This window comes from Spodoptera frugiperda, chromosome 7, assembly GCF_023101765.2.
Source record: "Spodoptera frugiperda isolate SF20-4 chromosome 7, AGI-APGP_CSIRO_Sfru_2.0, whole genome shotgun sequence".
Lineage (NCBI taxonomy): Eukaryota > Metazoa > Arthropoda > Insecta > Lepidoptera > Noctuidae > Spodoptera > Spodoptera frugiperda.
The window spans coordinates 6097871-6114723 of NC_064218.1; the positions used below are offsets into that span (position 1 = coordinate 6097871).

The 16853-nt window shown below is 37.5% G+C and overlaps 1 protein-coding gene across 1 annotated transcript in view; it reads right to left on the reverse strand.

Annotated features, from left to right (window-relative positions):
- Nucleotides 1-451: 451 nt before the first annotated feature.
- LOC118265958 (proton-coupled folate transporter) overlaps nucleotides 452-16853 on the reverse strand; it is a 32156-nt gene continuing 15754 nt past the window's right edge. The window contains exons 3-5 of the mRNA XM_035579270.2: nucleotides 7867-8088; nucleotides 6412-6568; nucleotides 452-1995 (exon numbers count right to left, since the gene is read on the reverse strand). Coding sequence (XP_035435163.2) covers nucleotides 1896-1995; nucleotides 6412-6568; nucleotides 7867-8088 — 479 coding nt within the window. The 3' untranslated portion in view covers nucleotides 452-1895. The remainder of the gene's footprint in view (nucleotides 1996-6411; nucleotides 6569-7866; nucleotides 8089-16853) is intronic.

Here is a 16853-nt window from a genome sequence, read left to right on the forward strand (position 1 = left end):
AACCTCCTTCAATGAGAAACCTCTTTTCATATGAAACGTGAGAATATCATCTCAATGTCTGTCAATTTTGACGTTTTATCAAATACGATACTATGCATGGTAGTGTGTGTAATGTTTTATTTATTGATCTAATGTACTTTATAAACATTATTTTTGAAAAATATTAGCGTTCTGCACTTGTCCTACACATAAACTATAAGTGTACCAAATTTTATGCTCCTACGTCCGCGCAATTTTTGTAAAAAGGGGTACTAAGTTTTTGCATCACGTATTAATATATAGATTTGTCTCCTATCTATGACATCAAATTCACTTAAACACACTAAATACTAATTTCATAAACCAAAACTTATTACAGTCATTAGGTTGACTAATCTTCAACACTTCACATTATTAGCAGGCAGATAAGGGAACATTGAACCGTTTCACATAAATAAATAAAAGACACACATACAAGATAACAAAACGTATATTCCTTACATTTTCTTTCATAAAAATTGTTTAATAATAACAATATATGTACAACGTAATAAAGTACAGTCATAGCTTATTTACAATACAATTGTATACAAAAAAAAATTGCACTGGGGTTTTTACATTATTCGTATGATACATATTTAAATCCGTCTTTCTTTAGTCGTGAGAAGTAATAGTTGCCAGTCTTGTAATAGCACTGTTTTTGCATCGTATGTATCTTCCAAACAACTAATCAGTACCGAAACGAGAGGGAGTTCAGTGCTCTGATTGGTTGGTTTGTTAGAGTCAGCCAATCAGAGCGCAAAAGTAAACTAAACTCGTATTAGGGTTACTGAAGGAAGATAATTAGAACTTAATGTTACACCTTTTACTCCGCAAAGTGGTGGACATGCAGATATGCTAATACACAATGTAACACCCATTTGATTGAAAATAACGTGAACGGGTAGACGGATCACCTGATGGTAAGCAATCGCCACACCCATGGACACCCGAAAGACCATAGGCGTTACAAGTGCGTTGCGTTTTAGGGTTAGGAATTTAAGGGTTGTTGGGGAATCGGAGATTGGGACGCTTGAGAAGGGGGGTAATTGGACCTCCGGTAACCTCACTCACACAACGCAAGCGTTGTGTCACGTCGGTTTTCTGTGAGGCCGTGGTATCATTCCGGACGAGCCGGCCCATTTGTGCTGAAGCATGGCTCTCCCACATTTAATATAAGTATAACTACGTATGACTAATAACCTGTTTGTTGAGATGTTTTTGTGTAAAATTGCATACTAAGTTTAATCTTAACATTGTTAAGTACATACCTAAATGGAAATATTCTTTATTCAAATACAAATCAGTAGATTTTACTCCAATGTTACTTTAAAGATATTACTTATAATTTCAGTCTTTTACTAATATATGAGAAGACTCGTATATTAGGTGAAGTAAACCGTTTAGTTTGCCTTTTAATTCAAATGCAAAGTACTAAAGTTAATTTAAAACAAATTCACATTGATTCTAAATGCAACCTACCTACCAGACGTATTTGAGTTCATGTAATAGAAGGTGTGCCTATTACTACACACCAATCACAACTTAGTGGTATTACAGAGGAATGTTCAAAAAAAAAATAACGAAAAAAAGTAGAAAAGCTCTACTAGTTTCGAGTTACAGGGGTCTCTTCATCATGAGCAGTGCCGTCGTGCAGCCAACGAAATATAACGTAATATACGTAAGTTTACTATGTCTCGCGATAGTTATTATAAAAATAAGACCTCAATAATCCCTTGTTGAATCTTTCTTTAAGTAGCAGGTCCTAACATCTTAAATCTAATTTATGGCAATATTTCCTCAAAAATCTAAATACTTCGTTTCATATTCAGATCATTTTGTTTTACTACCTAAATTATCATTACAATGGCCATTGGTTAAAACCGTGAAACTTCATTTGTTCGCGCAAATTCTTCTTTTTTCTGTGGATCCGTGACGGTCATTCGCATCCTTCGCCTCACCAGTATGTAAATGACCCTGAAAAGATAATAAAAACACATAAATATAAATGTTAATTTGAGTATGGGAAATATACTTTAAGTCAGTAGTTGATAATCTTCGATATAAGGTTTTTGTGATATAGTTTTGTCTCTTTCATTCTTATGCTAACTCATTCGTTCACATAAAATCACACCTTTAGTTCTACTAGGTGCACAGAACGAACGAATTCAGTTAACATATTAATCAGTCAATATAATTTAGTCAGTATTGTGTGTAACTAATACATCCTATCGATATATCCGATACGGATATATCGATAGGATGCGGATCTGACATGACTCAAAATTCTGTGCCACAAAGATTTTTTTCAACCCACTATAAAAAAAATATCCCGAGAATAACTAATTCAATTAGAGTTTTTGATCTTTTGCCCACGAGGTGGTACTACTGAGACTAGTGATGGCACGAGTGTGACATACATTTTTACTTAGTCTAATTTCTTACTATCTTGAGATAGTCCCGCATAAGTCTGAACCCTTAGTACTAGTTTGCTTTACATTTAAAGTAGTCGAAACGAGAGCATGGTCGGAGCTCTTATTGGTAGGTTTTTCCGAGCCGATCATTCAAAGTAACAAACAATACACTTTACCTACCATTGCAAATATCACCTTGGTAAAGGTCATGTATTATTAAAATACTTAAGATAACAAGAGTATGAAGAAGTAATAAAAAAAACCAACGCAAATAGCGGATGTAACCTTTATCACCTTTATAATCTGACATGAATTTTATTGTTTGGGCAATTGACCTTTATAATCTGACATCAATTTTAGTGTTCGGGGACTGCACGGTTGGCGTGGTGATTAGGCAACTGGCTGCCGCGCAACGTGTAGCGGGTTCGATTCCCGCACGGATCAACTCTTTGTGTGATCCACAAATTGTTCAAAGCCCATAATTTGAGTCGCATTATAATAAGTACATAGTTGATCAAGTTCCTACAATTTAAAAGCTATAATATTTTCTACGTAACTAAATAATAGAGTTAAGTGATCATGATTTATTTTTACTTTTATGAGTTCACAATTCTTTTTGAATAAACCTGCTCCTAAATTTCCGTATGTGGAAGTACCCTTCAATTAAAATGAGACCTTAAACTGAAGAACATTTTTAAAATTTTTGATAAGAACAAATGACGCACTCGTTAAACGAGTAATTTTGTAGTATATTATCTTCCGAAAATATTTTTTTCTGGTACAATCCTGCAAACGAGCAGGTGGATCACCTGATAGTAAGCAATTGGCGTTGCCCATATACAACTGAAACACCAGAAGCGTTACAAATACGTTGCCGGCCTTTTGGGCGGGGTAGAAATTTGAGGATTGTTCAGGGTTTGGGGATTGGAGATATTGAGGAAGGGGGAAATTAGGCCTCCGGTAACACGAAACACAATTATTGTAAGGTCGTGGTATTACTCCGGTCGAGCCAGTCCATTCGAGCCAGAGCATGGCTCTTCCTCTTACCCAATAAAAGCTAGTATTTCGTAAAGATAGCAATAACTTGTTGATTCTTTCTGATAGTAATTATAATTATTGACTGACGTAGGTAATGCACTAATTGACCCACATGGCCTCGATTTTTTGCATATTTTGCGGTATGTTTTTTCCGTGAGAGAAAAAATATGACCATGTTATCTACCCGACCCGTATGCAATTATGTAACTGATAACAAATGCTACTGTATTTAAATCGCAGTTTATGAAACAGAAATATGAATGGATAAAGCTATCCAAGCATTTCGGTACGATAAGTTATCTTTTCAAATGCGTTTATATGTTAAATGCTGTTTTGTTTTAAGTTGATCTATTTCTTTGTATTTAGTATAATTGTTCTATTTTTATTTATACTTAGTTCTCTTGTTTTTGTAATACATATCTGAATGTAACATAGTTTTCAATTGTTTTAGTTCTGGTCTCTACATTGTATTTCTGTGTATGTGTTGGTATCGAATACTGTTTTTGTATCATTTTTCAAGTACCTATATCTTTTTGCAAAATGAAGATGTCTATTATACATTTTGTTATTTAAGCGATTTTAATGAGAGAAATAATGATAAATTTTAATGATAAAAGATTAAAACAACTAATATTTTGATAGGATTTTAAAGAAACAATAAATACAGCGTAGATGTATATTACGTCGCGACAAAACAAACTAAGGTATCTTTATCTTATTGTTTTACGATACTTGCAATATTATTACACCATGTTTTCGTCATCTGGGGGCACGGTAGTGCCCCCGCCAAGACGAGCCAAGCGAAGCGCAAGCGCAAGGGCACTACCTACCTTTTCTCGAAGCGCTTCGTCGTATTTTTGAACCTTCATAACTTGAGTTTGGGTTATACCAGATAAACAAAATTTTCAGGATATAATGTCAGTGGTAGACTTAATAAACCTCTAAAGTTTCAATTGCATAGCTCTTATACTTTAGATTTTATTGATATCTAAAATACCCCGATTTCGTCACTCACTCACTCACTGATGATCAACAAAATTCTTAAGGTACTTCCTGAAGTCCTAGAAAACTGAAATTTGGTATGTAAGCTAGTATTAGTACCCAAACAACAAAAAAATCCTAAAACTTGGAACTTTTACCCCCAACCCCTTAAACTAGGGGGTGAAAGTTTGTTCGAGACTTCCGCAACTTTTGACGCTAGAGGTCTGAATGCGGCCGCGGAGGGGTAAAAATCTGAAATAGGGAAACTTAATTCCCTATTTCCTGCTTGAGATCTGAAAATTATACACAAGTACATAGAACACAAACTTTTCATCAAATCAAAACATTATCCTACCCATAAGTACTTAGATATGAATAATATTACTACACTTCACTTCGGTAAGTGTTTATTAATCAACCTATACTTTTGAACATAAGCATCGTAAGTATAGTATGCGCCAACGCCCGCCGCCTGCCCCCTCGTCCCCGCGCAGTAGCTAAAAATAATCGGCCCGTCAGCGAGCGCGGCACCCGAACGCGGGCAGACGCGCGAGGGCAGACGTCGTTGACGGTTGTCTCGTTGAATGAAAAGTTTTCGGAATATTTCGGTGATTTAAAAGTTTGCTATCGCGGAGAAAAAAACCATTTGCCTAATATTTAATTGTTAGTAGTTTAGTAGGTAAAGGTTTAGATACTAGTGTTTTAATTTTCATTGATAAAAAGTATTAGGATTACGTTTGCAATTTTCTTATAAATTTAGTAGTTTAGTAGGTGAATTTGTCGCTCATTTTATCTTTCTATCATAAGCAACCTACAAAAAGAAATGAAATCCCACAAAAACATTTCATGTTAAATGTTGCCAAGACGAGACCATATAGCTCGCACTGTCAAAAAGTAATCAGATCCCGTGTAGAGCCAAGTTTCTAACCCTATACTTTTGAACTGGCGAGTCGGCCGCACGGACTTTTTGCTATTCGTCATATGGGCTTGAGCTTAAAAATCTATTCAATCTTCTAAACTCTTTCCGTGCGGCCAACTCGCCAGTTCAAAAGTATAGGGTTAGAAACTTGGCTCTACACGGGATCTGATTACTTTTTGACAGTGCGAGCTATATGGTCTCGTCTTGGCAACATTTAACATGAAATGTTTTTGTGGGATTCCTTATTTATTTTATACTATCTATAATATACTGGGTACCTATCCATCTCTCTTTTGAAATATCCATAGATTAATCTTCGTCTAATTACAGGTAGGTTTGAATGAAACATTTAATTGTTTCTTGTATGTTATCATAGAGATCATACTTTGAGAAATGCAAATGTTGCATTTACAATCGGCAAAGTCTACGGTTGTACACTTTTTGTACAATGCTGTGGCAAACTCGCTATCCACCAAGCGTTTTCCCTTTGGTCGCTTGCGCCAAGTTCATGCTAATATCACCTAATGGTGGTCGACCGCCAACTTTGTTGATTGTACGTATTTAATGGCAACACACGACCAAATTAATCCGAAATTCCTAGACCGATCTCTGCTTTCATTAGTAACTCAATTAATGTAAAATCAACATAATCCACATATTTTGTATTGGGGTTGGCTATTAATTTTAGCCGAAAGTTTAATAACAATGCAAAGAATAAATCGCCTAAAGGTACCTTTATCTACGATAAAACATTGTCTGTTCTGTCTAAGTACCTGGACCTACCTCAATATAATAATATGTATTCTTTATAAATATTATGATTAGATTAGGATACCTATCTACTTGTAATAAAGTCCATAATATATTTAAAGTGTCAATCGATCTTTTATCATTTAAACATGTTTAAGTACACCTTTGAAAGGGCTTTTTACTTTTTTGGGTGTTCGTTCAGTGTTTCTTACTTCATAAAATTATTTTGCTAAGGGATTGTAGAGGAAAAAGAACCTTACATCAATATGAATAAAAATTAAAGTAACTTACGAGAATAATCCTAAAGCAACTACAGTTAGGACGGCATCGAACATGTAGAAGGCACCAGGGAATGAGGAGATGGTCTGTACGTAGATGTAGCTCGTTGATGGCATGTATATCGACGGGGCTATAGCCTCCGTCACTCCTATTAATGCATTCAGTTTCGCTGTAAGGAAAAAAGAAAGAGTTTTTAGAAAAAAAACCCATTTCAAAGTCAAAGTCAAATCATTTATTTCAATTAATCCTAAATTAGGCACTTTTGAAACGTCAAATTGAATTGTCCGTCAGTCTGTCCGTCAGTGAAGCTAGGCGCTCGTTCCAAAGTGTTGCTTCGAATGGAGAAGAACGAGCAAAAAACTCCATCGTTACTCTTTAAAAAAAAAAAGATTTTTACAATATTATCTCTGATACTTTATTTCAAGTAAACACTACTCAATAGACCCTGTTTCACCAATAAATTTTAAGACTATTCAACTATGAAAATATCTAATGAAATGCTTGCAAAAGTTTATGAATTCTAAATTGTCCGAAAACCTTACTGGAACAAATAACTTCTAATTTCCACATTTCTCCCGATTCATTTAGTTGCTTTAGCCAGAAGGAAATTTATGCAAAAACGAATTCTCCGACCTTAAAGCAACAGGTGTTAATCCTTTGAACAGACTTCGGCGTTCTAAAACACCAGCAAATCAACCTGCCCTAAACTGACCGATTTCTCTGAGAGATTTTCAACTCTAGAATTTTGTTTTAAAGTTGAAATTTGATTGAGAGTTTTGAACAGTTTGTGTTAGCTTCATCTGCTGTTATCTGTACATTCTGCTGTTGGTGGCCTTCTCAGCAACTTTTGTTTATCAAGTCGTTACGTTTTATTGAGCAATTTCTTCCGTCATTTATTTTCTGTAAACGCTTTTAGACGGTTTGCTCTGAGATAAATACAACAAAGTAACTCGACGAGTTTGCTGTTACTGGGTAGATTTTGGAATTAACAAATAGTTACATTTTAATTAAGGTAGACTTAATTAGAGAATTTGTTGGTTTAGCTATACATTGCTATTATTTTCTTGGTAAGTGAAATAAATGTTCGTTCTCTGGGTTTGAAAGACATTGAATAAGATGTGGACAGTATGTACTGTGTAAGCTGCTTATAAATGAAGTAGCCAGAACAGATCTTGTATGGAAGCAGCTTACCTCTGCAATGAAACAATTTATAATTCTATTTCATAACGGTTTGGTAACTTTGTAATAGAATATTATATAATGTTCAGACTATTACGTATTCTTTTGAAAGTCACTGCACCTAACACTCTATTAGAAAAAATCTACGAAGAATTAATTTAACTTTTTTTATTAAACTTTTGGTACCAGCTAAAAATGTTATTGGGATTATAAAACTGGAGATTTTCATTTTTCTATTAAACTAATGACTTATGCATAGTGAGATAGTTCAATAGAATAGTTTCTTACCAACTTCTTCAGTAGGAACACTTTTACTGGCTATGGACCTGATAGCAGTCAGGCCGGTGTGACTGAAGATGTTCAGGATAGGCGCCGAGTAGTACCATGGTCTTGTGGGCGCAAACGCGAACATGAAACAGCTGGCTATCCTGCTGGTTGCCGCGAGAGCTCCAATGGCACTGTCCTGAACGTTCAGTCTTTGACTAAGTATGTATACGCAGAATAAGGTACCTGGAGAAGAAAAAGATGTCTTTAAAATATTTGAAAAAGTACAATTTGAATGGTTAAACGTAAGGAGTTCGCTTGGCGATTATCAATATATGCAATCTGTGCTATGCTGCTGGTGATTATGGATCCCTGGTGTAGCTTGAAACTAGTTGGGTTTGGTTTCGAAAACCGTCAAAAAGAATTTCAAAGCACATTTTGTTTTGTTTGCATCGAATGACAAGTGGTTGATTTAGTATGTTAATTAAAAAACTGCATTAAAAAGAACTTCGATAATATTACAGAAATAACACGGTGGCAATAAAATTAAAAACACACAAGAGAATTAAATATTCGACTGACGTTTTACGTTCATAAAACCTGATTAAATTCGGGATTCTCATAAAATGTGCAATTTATTGATTTTGTTTAGTGTGTGCTGTGTGGCATTATAACGTATCTTCTTAAATCCCACTCGATTTGATTTCAGGATTACGCGTCTGGGTACCCTTGTCTGAATCGCCAGTACATCATCAGAGTCACGGGGAGATAATGGATGCAAGTAGCAAGGAAGTTATCATTCGATCTCCATGTCATCGTCATCGTTATCATCAGCCTGAACAAAGGCCTTCCTCTTAAGAAATGATGATGACCCCCCTTTTTTTTGTTAACGGGGGAAACCTTCAAAAGGCGCCTAGCTTTTTGGGGAAAAAAATAGAGAGTGTAGGATTTTTACCGCACCTCCCCGGTGGTCACCATCTGTACCTAAAGGAGGCACCGGGCCCTCTTAGTAGACCAACCCCGGAGTACCCGAGTAAAGAAATTGGAGTTTCGCTGGGTAGCCGGGTCCTACGCCAGTAGGAAATCAGTTTGCAATCGTCACTCTATATGTATATGTATTTGTACATATACCGCCAGTAGCACGCTAAACACAGGCGATTAGACATTAGGAGGAAAAACCAATGTTTGAATTTTAACATTTAATAATTCGTTTACCGTTTTTAGGTAAACGACCTGTCAGTTTATCGACCTTTTTCGAAAGTATATGTGTGATGTAATATGTTTTGTTTTTAGAGTATTGCCTGAATGCTAATGACTCCTCCGTATGAGTAACTTTAGTTTGAGATCTTCTTTACGTTTATGTTATACACATTACTATACAGTTCATTGTACTGTTTAAGGAAATTGTTTCTAATTTCAAATATTATTATTTTATATACGACTAGCAACCCGCCCCAGCTTCGCATAGGTGCAATAGTGATATATTATCTATCTATCTATCTATACATATAATAAAATCGTAGAAAAGTGCTGTCTGTACATTGAAAATAAAAATAAAAAAAATAACAGGGGTTATTGTTATGTCGATGTCGAACCCAAAAATGTAATTAACTTTTTTTTTGTCTGTTTGTCTGTTTGTCTGTTTGTCTATGCGCGCTAATCTCAGAAACAGCTGATCCGAGTTGGATGCGGTTTTCACGAATATATTGTGGGATGCTTAAATTTACATTTAGTGTTTGTTTCATGTCAATCGGTTCATAAATAAAAAAGTTATGTCAAATTAAAGAATCACGTCGAACATTCTATGCTTATACCATTAATCTCCGCAACTATTTGACGGATTTGGTTGAAATTTGGTACAGATATAGTTTAGAACCTTAGAAAGGACATAGATATATTTTTATTTCAAAAATCAAAAAATAAAAATAAGAAATAAATTATTTATAAATAATTCTATGTCGATCGTTACACGACTTCGGTTCATGTTATTGTTTTAATTCATCGAAAAATAGTAAATAAATAGTAAAAAGGTATAAAAAAAATAATATCAATATAATTAAACTTTTAGTACAAAGAAAATGCCCGAACGGAGTATAAATAAATAATCCAAGTTGTCTTTATCCTCGATAGATGGCGTTGGGATCGAAATAGATCGCGCTATGGTTTCGTTACATTCATTTGGTTGGGTATCGGCCGAGCGCTTCGGTACTATCGTAGAAAAAGTGTCTTATCAGTCGTATGATTATTTGTCTGTAGTGGTCCTGCTGTTCCACGGTGGACGCCATCATGCGCGTAAGAGACCTCACGACGGGGAATGCAGTTTCCGGGGGTAAGGTCGTTGTGGCGGTGTCTCTGGACATCGCCAACGCTTTCAACTCACTACCTTGGAGCTGCATACTGGAGGCACTCCGGTACCACCGGGTGCCTACCTATCTCCGTCGTGTTATCGAGGCCTACCTGATGGATAGGTTTGTCACCTACCCCGGTCACCAAGGTGAGTGGAACCGGCGAGAGATGTCGCGCGGTGTTCCACAGGGTTCGGTTTTGGGGCCGCTCCTGTGGAACATTGGTTACGACTGGGTGCTGCGCACCGACCTCCCGAACGGCGTCAGCGTAGTCTGTTACGCCGACGACACGCTGGTGCTAGCGCACGGGAGGTCGCACCAGGCGGCGGCCAATTTAATGGCGAGAGCGGTTGCGACAGTTGTTGCAAGGATCCGGCAATTGGGACTCGAGGTGGCGCTCCACAAGTCCGAGGCCATGTGTTTTCATGGCCGCGGGAACGCGCCACCTCCGGATGGGTCCCAAATAACGGCAGGAGGGGTTACCATCGGCGTCGAGACGACGATGAAGTACCTAGGACTCGTCCTCGACAGTCGATGGAACTTCGTGGAGCATTTTCGACGTTTGGCTCCTAAGTTGGAACGGACGGGGGCTGCACTTAAGCGGCTCCTGCCCAACCTCGGGGGCCAAATGCCTCCTGCCGGAGGTTGTACGCGGGGATCGTGCGGTCCATGGCCCTCTACGGAGCCCCTGTGTGGGCGCCGAACCTGATGCGGCGGCCAGCCCGGGCGCTGCTCACGTCCCAGAGGGTCATGGCCATTCGAGTGATCCGCGGATATCGCACGATCTCCGGAGAGGCGGCTAACCTCCTTGCCGGACTCCCGCCGTGGGATTTGGAGGCGAAGGTGCTCGCGCGCGTCTTTAGTTTGCGCGCCGACGCGCGTCGCCGGGGCGAAACTCCGCTGCCGCGCCAGATTAGTGCGTGGCGGGACGAGCTCCGGCGCGATCTCATGGCGGAATGGCAACAGCGACTGTCGCAACCGAGGGCTGGGCTCGCTGTCATTGCAGCGGTAAGTCCCCTCTTTGAGGAGTGGCTAGAGAGGCGCCACGGCGTCCTCACCTACCGCCTGACGCAGGTGCTTACCGGACATGGAAGCTTCGGTAGGTTCCTGTTTCTGATTGGGCGGGAGGAAACGCCCGGGTGTCATCACTGCGAAGACCGCCCGGAGGACACGGTGGAACATACGCTTGCGGTCTGCCCTGCGTGGGCTGAGCACCGCCGTATCCTCAGGGATGTGGTCGGCGACGGCGCCCTCTCGCGTCCGGCACTGATACAAGCCATGGTGCGGAGCGAGGGGGACTGGGATGCCGTCTCCTCCTTCTGCGAAGCAGTCATGCTAGCTAAGGAGGAGGCGGGGCGCGTGAGAGAAAGAACCTCTTCACGCCCCAGCCGTCGCGAGAGACACTCCGGGCGTCGGGCATCGCGCGACGATCTCCGGCCACCGTAAGTGCGGGTCTGCGGACGACGAGCAAGGGTAGCTCGCCGCCCGACCAGAACCAGACCCGTGCGTGCGGCGCGTCGCGTTCTGCGCGCGCCTCAAAGAGCCATCAGACCACCACAGATGGGGCCCAGTAGGGCTGATGCCTAATCCGGAGCTGCGGACAACCTAGCGGGTTTACCGGGGCTCCGGCTCGACGGGCAGGAGTAGGAACGGGGTGGTTTTTAGTCAGTAAGAGTCTGACACTCCCTCTCGCCTCGCCCAAGGCGGGAGAAGTCATTGGATGATTTTCCACCCTAAAAAAAAAAAAAAAAAAAAAGTGGTCCTGCTGTTTCTTATATTCTAAATTGGTTTCGTTGTATTTGTCAATTAATAAGTTAATTTGTTGGGTTTTCCTGGTTTTCTGGTTAAACTATTTAACGTAGGTTTAGTTTGATATCGATTATTAGTAGTTACTGTAGTTAGTTTTTTTAATAAAATTGTAAGTCTAATTTATAAATTAATTAGATTAGATTTAAGTCGTTTCTTTTAAATTATTTAGTTAAAGCTTGGTTATTATAGCATAGAGGATAGGTTGTAATATAGTTTCTTTTTTAATTGTTATAAATTCGTAATTCGTAGCTTTCTTTAGTTTTAAGTTAGTTTAAGTCCGTTTTTAAACAATTTTTTCAATGCCCTAAGTGAGTATACATCTATTAAATTCAAACACAGAGCTCATTATGTTGATTTTTGAAGAGTTCCCTGGAATATCTTCCACATCTCATTTTTGAAGAGATCCCGCGAGATCGGGAACTATGTGGTTAAAACCAAAAATTTGCCGGAAGTCACTCCACGCGAACGAAGTCGCGGGCAAAAGCTAGTTATAAATAATACACGCTTAACATTTAAAAAAAGTATAGACATAATCTTACACCTCTAAAGAAAACATTTAAAACTCGATTAGAGTATATACCGTTTCTATACTAAAACCTACTACCAGAAACAGTGAATTGAGCCAGTTTCCAGCTAAATAAACAGTTGATCCTGCACTATCTCATGTATTATGCAGTGCGGTGTATTTGGTAAGTACTGGTAACTGTGTAGGCGACGCAGAAGGAACGTTTGCATACGCCTCGTGTAAGATTTGCGTGAGCACATCTACTGTGCATGACCTTTAAGATCTTTAGCCATAGGTAAAGATCCTAAAGGTCCTCCTTTCGTAATATCATCCGTTTTTGTAAAAGAAATGTTGTAAGATAATTAGAACTATATTATTTTGTATACACTATTTATGAATGATGACTGTTCAACTAGTTTCGAACCATATCGGGACTTATAAATAGAACGTCCTTGACAGAGGTATTTAATTTAATTTCTATTTAATTGCAAAATTAAACAATAGTGAAGACTGAAGCTGTATGCATTTGAATTTTCGACCATGTAAACAAGGTCTTTGATTATTTTATAGTTTTAAATGTCACATGAATCTACTTTTATTTGTATTATTCACCACCTATGCATAACATGGACCTTCTGTACAGATTTAACCAAAGTTATATAAAATATCGGATTATTAGTTACGCAACGACTTCCAAATGAAACGGTTTTAGACCAGATTGCTCTAATTGATTGCCTTGATTGGCCGACTAACAACCAGTATGTAGGGTAATTGTTGAAAGGGTTTAAAATACTAGGTTTATCACTAAAATCTGATACTAATCTCTTAATTAAAATGTTAGTTTTGTGATTTGACTTAAACTTTAACAGGTTTTTAGTTCAATAATTTTCCTGTTAAGTTATCTAGTTAGTTACCTATCTATAGGTATATTCTATAACTACATTTTCTAATGCATTTTTCGTGTTGTATCTAGTCATCTTGAGCTTATATTTCCATCATTCATCATAAACTAAGCAACAACAATATGGCAATATGATTATAAGATTACCTACTTTATGTAACATTTTCAGCCATACATTTTTACCCTAAATTTGATAAACTATGGTACATACATAGATCTCGCAACGATTAAATTGTATCTAGTTTATTGGACCATTTAAAAAAAAGAAATGTAATATTATCAACATCGACATGAATGAAACTGAATTAATACCTACATTACTCAATCAACTTTATTATCTTATCACTAAGGTTTATTTTCTAACATCCAACAAGTGTAACAGGACTGCGTTTGATTGGATGCAAGTGCATTCAGTTCAAGGAAATGCTCTCTATAAATCATGAGAAACGTTGTGAATTTCCGAACGTTGGACGTTGCAGTATTGCGTAATGTTAACGTGATATATTCACATACAATGTCATATGTTATTGTATGATCTTGACATGTGCATAATTATATCTATTTTCTTATTTGTCAATGGGCATAAATGATATTGTTGGTCTTTAAAGTTCAAGGTTGCTCTTGCTACTAGTAAAGTATATTAGTAGTAGTTTTAGTACCTTTGGGAGAGCCATGCTTCGGCACAAATGGGCCGGCTAGACCGGAGTGATACCACGGCTTTACAGAAAACCGACGTAAAATAACGCTTGCGTTGTGTAAGTCAGGTTACCGGGAGCCCAATTGCCCCCTTCCCAATCTTCCCAATTCTCGATTCTCCAACAACCTTTAAATTCTTAACCTCTAAAAGGCCGGCAACGCACTTGTAACACCTCTGGTGTTTGGTGGCGATTGCTTACCATCAGCTCGTTTACCGGCTTATAACATAAAAAAAACCTACTGCGTTTACAGATTGCTAGAATGAAATAATAATTTTAAAACTCCTGACAATTGCGAATGGCATAATAAAACTTCAAGTGATGCAATGTAGGCCTACATTGTAAATGCTACCAAAAAGTGATTATCTGAGTGCAAAAATAAAATAAAATATTGATTGTAGAACACAAATAAGTAGAACATTAATTACATAATGATAATGAATATCATGACATCAATGCACACAAATAAAACGCAGCAGGCTCCAATTAATCTCATTATCGTTAAACTTCCATTTCATGCGTGTTCCGCGAAAATGTTTATTTTCTGATAACTTGAAAACAGATAGTGATGATTGAACTTGCTCTGACATTTACGCATTTACTGGAAATACATAAGTACATAATGCAATTATTGATACTTTAATGTTTTAAACATTTGTGAGTACCGATACAAACTAGATCTGGTTTAATGGTGTAAACATAATATGTAAAACTGTATTGAAATGTAACAAATAAATAATAAAAAAAAATCTTTTCATTTTCATTTAAGTACGAGTCGTATATAAAAAGGGTTGTCTTCAACTAGTCATAAGTCAATACCTTCTCATGATACGTATATATTTAAGATTGCACTTTATGATGATATTTAAATTATTACTTAAAAAATCGATATTCAAATCATCGATTTATAATAATTTTGGGAGGAGATTAATAATAGCAATGATTAATAAATCATGCAGATTAATCCTAAATCATGAATAAGAAAATTTGTGCAGTTAGAGGAAGACACACCACACCACATTCACTTGGCTTTAATCCGTAAATGCAGGTTAAAACCAGGCTAGAGCTGAGAAAAAGCGCAAATATCCAAAAACAATAAGATTATAATACTTCGCATCTGCAGACAACGGCCATAGTCCACCTGTGTAACAAAACAGCCTGTTGATGATAACGATAGATTTTTATATTTTTTTAAGTAGACAATGAATACAAAAAGAATTAATATAGAAACTTAAAGATAGAAAGAACTACTGCTAGTCTGCTACTGCCTGGAGCTACAGATTGCCTAGTGGGTTACCGGGCCCGACTAGGAACGGGGTGGTTTTTAGTCAGTAAAACTCTGACACGCCCTCTCTTCTCGCCCAAGACGGGTTGGACGATTTTGCTCCTTTAATCCTTCTTTAATACAGTGTGATAAACACACCAGTTCGACATTGAAACTCGCATATGCAAAGAAAGAAGTAATGTCAAAAGTAAACATACTCTAAATCGGTTCCGAGATATACTACAAACAACGTATAAAAGAGCAACACCTTCTTCTAGCAAATTTGGAGGTCAATTAATTTAGAATTTAAGGCTTAGGTAACAGTATAAAACGCATAATTGACACTTTCAGCAAGTATCTAGGTATAAAGTAGGTTCTTTGTAGATTAGCACGTGATGCCTCAATTACTGTTTACTAACCTACATTCTATAATTCCTTTATTGTAGTATTTTTGCCAAGGTTTCAAAGAACAAACAATGCCTAGTTTAAACTCTTCTTATAACTTTATCTTATACCAGCATTTTGCTACTTAGCTGTTTTCTTAATTTCAATTTTTGAAGAAATATTGGGATTGTTGGGGTGTTTTTCCACCAAATAATTATTTGCTATGCTACGTCGCTGTAGATGTGTTTCGTTTCCACTGATCAAAATGGTACACATAACATAGCACTGGTGGAAACGGACTCAGCAAAGCTATATATTTTTTATATGGATAGATGTGTGCTGTAGATGGCTTTCCTACTATAGTATACTCGAGCTGCACGTCTTCCTTGCATAGCTACATAGCTAATCTCTGATAGAAAATCACCCATAAAGTAGCCTATATTATTTTCCGAGAATACTCTACTTTTGAAGCGTAACAGGTGTTTATAATTTAATTTCGGTGATACGTTTTTGTGATGACATCAGTAAAAAACGAGAAGACAGGTACTTTTGTACGCAACTAAAATATTTTGTTTACTTTTAAATGCAGGTTAAAATCGGATACGATTCGTCTCCTTGTAACTAAAGCAGTAATTACAGTTCACTGGCTCAAAAACTGGATCTATAAAGCCTTTACTAGTCACAATTAAACATACCCAGTGATCGACCGAAAATTAAGGTTTTAAAGTATAATGATTTCAGATAATTTGTAGAACATCACCTGCTTCTTGAAACTTGTTTTGATAAAAATAATTAGTAAATTAATGAACGTTATCCTGAGCACGGAAGAGCGGACTTTATTTGCATGGCGGTAGAATATATTTTAGGAAGATGGGGGATCGGTTGCGTGATAAATGCACGTCTCTATCGCGATTCACAAGCCTTGACCTAGGTTGATAAAGATGGAGTTACGCTGAGCGCACGCAACAAGCTGCGTTTCTTAATTCATCACAACATACATTATACATGCCAGCACGTGATGCTACTCCTTTCTGTCCAATTTCTTTTGGTTCTTATGGTTTTGATATGAAGTCGAAAATCCAATGACATAGATAATTACAGGAGTATG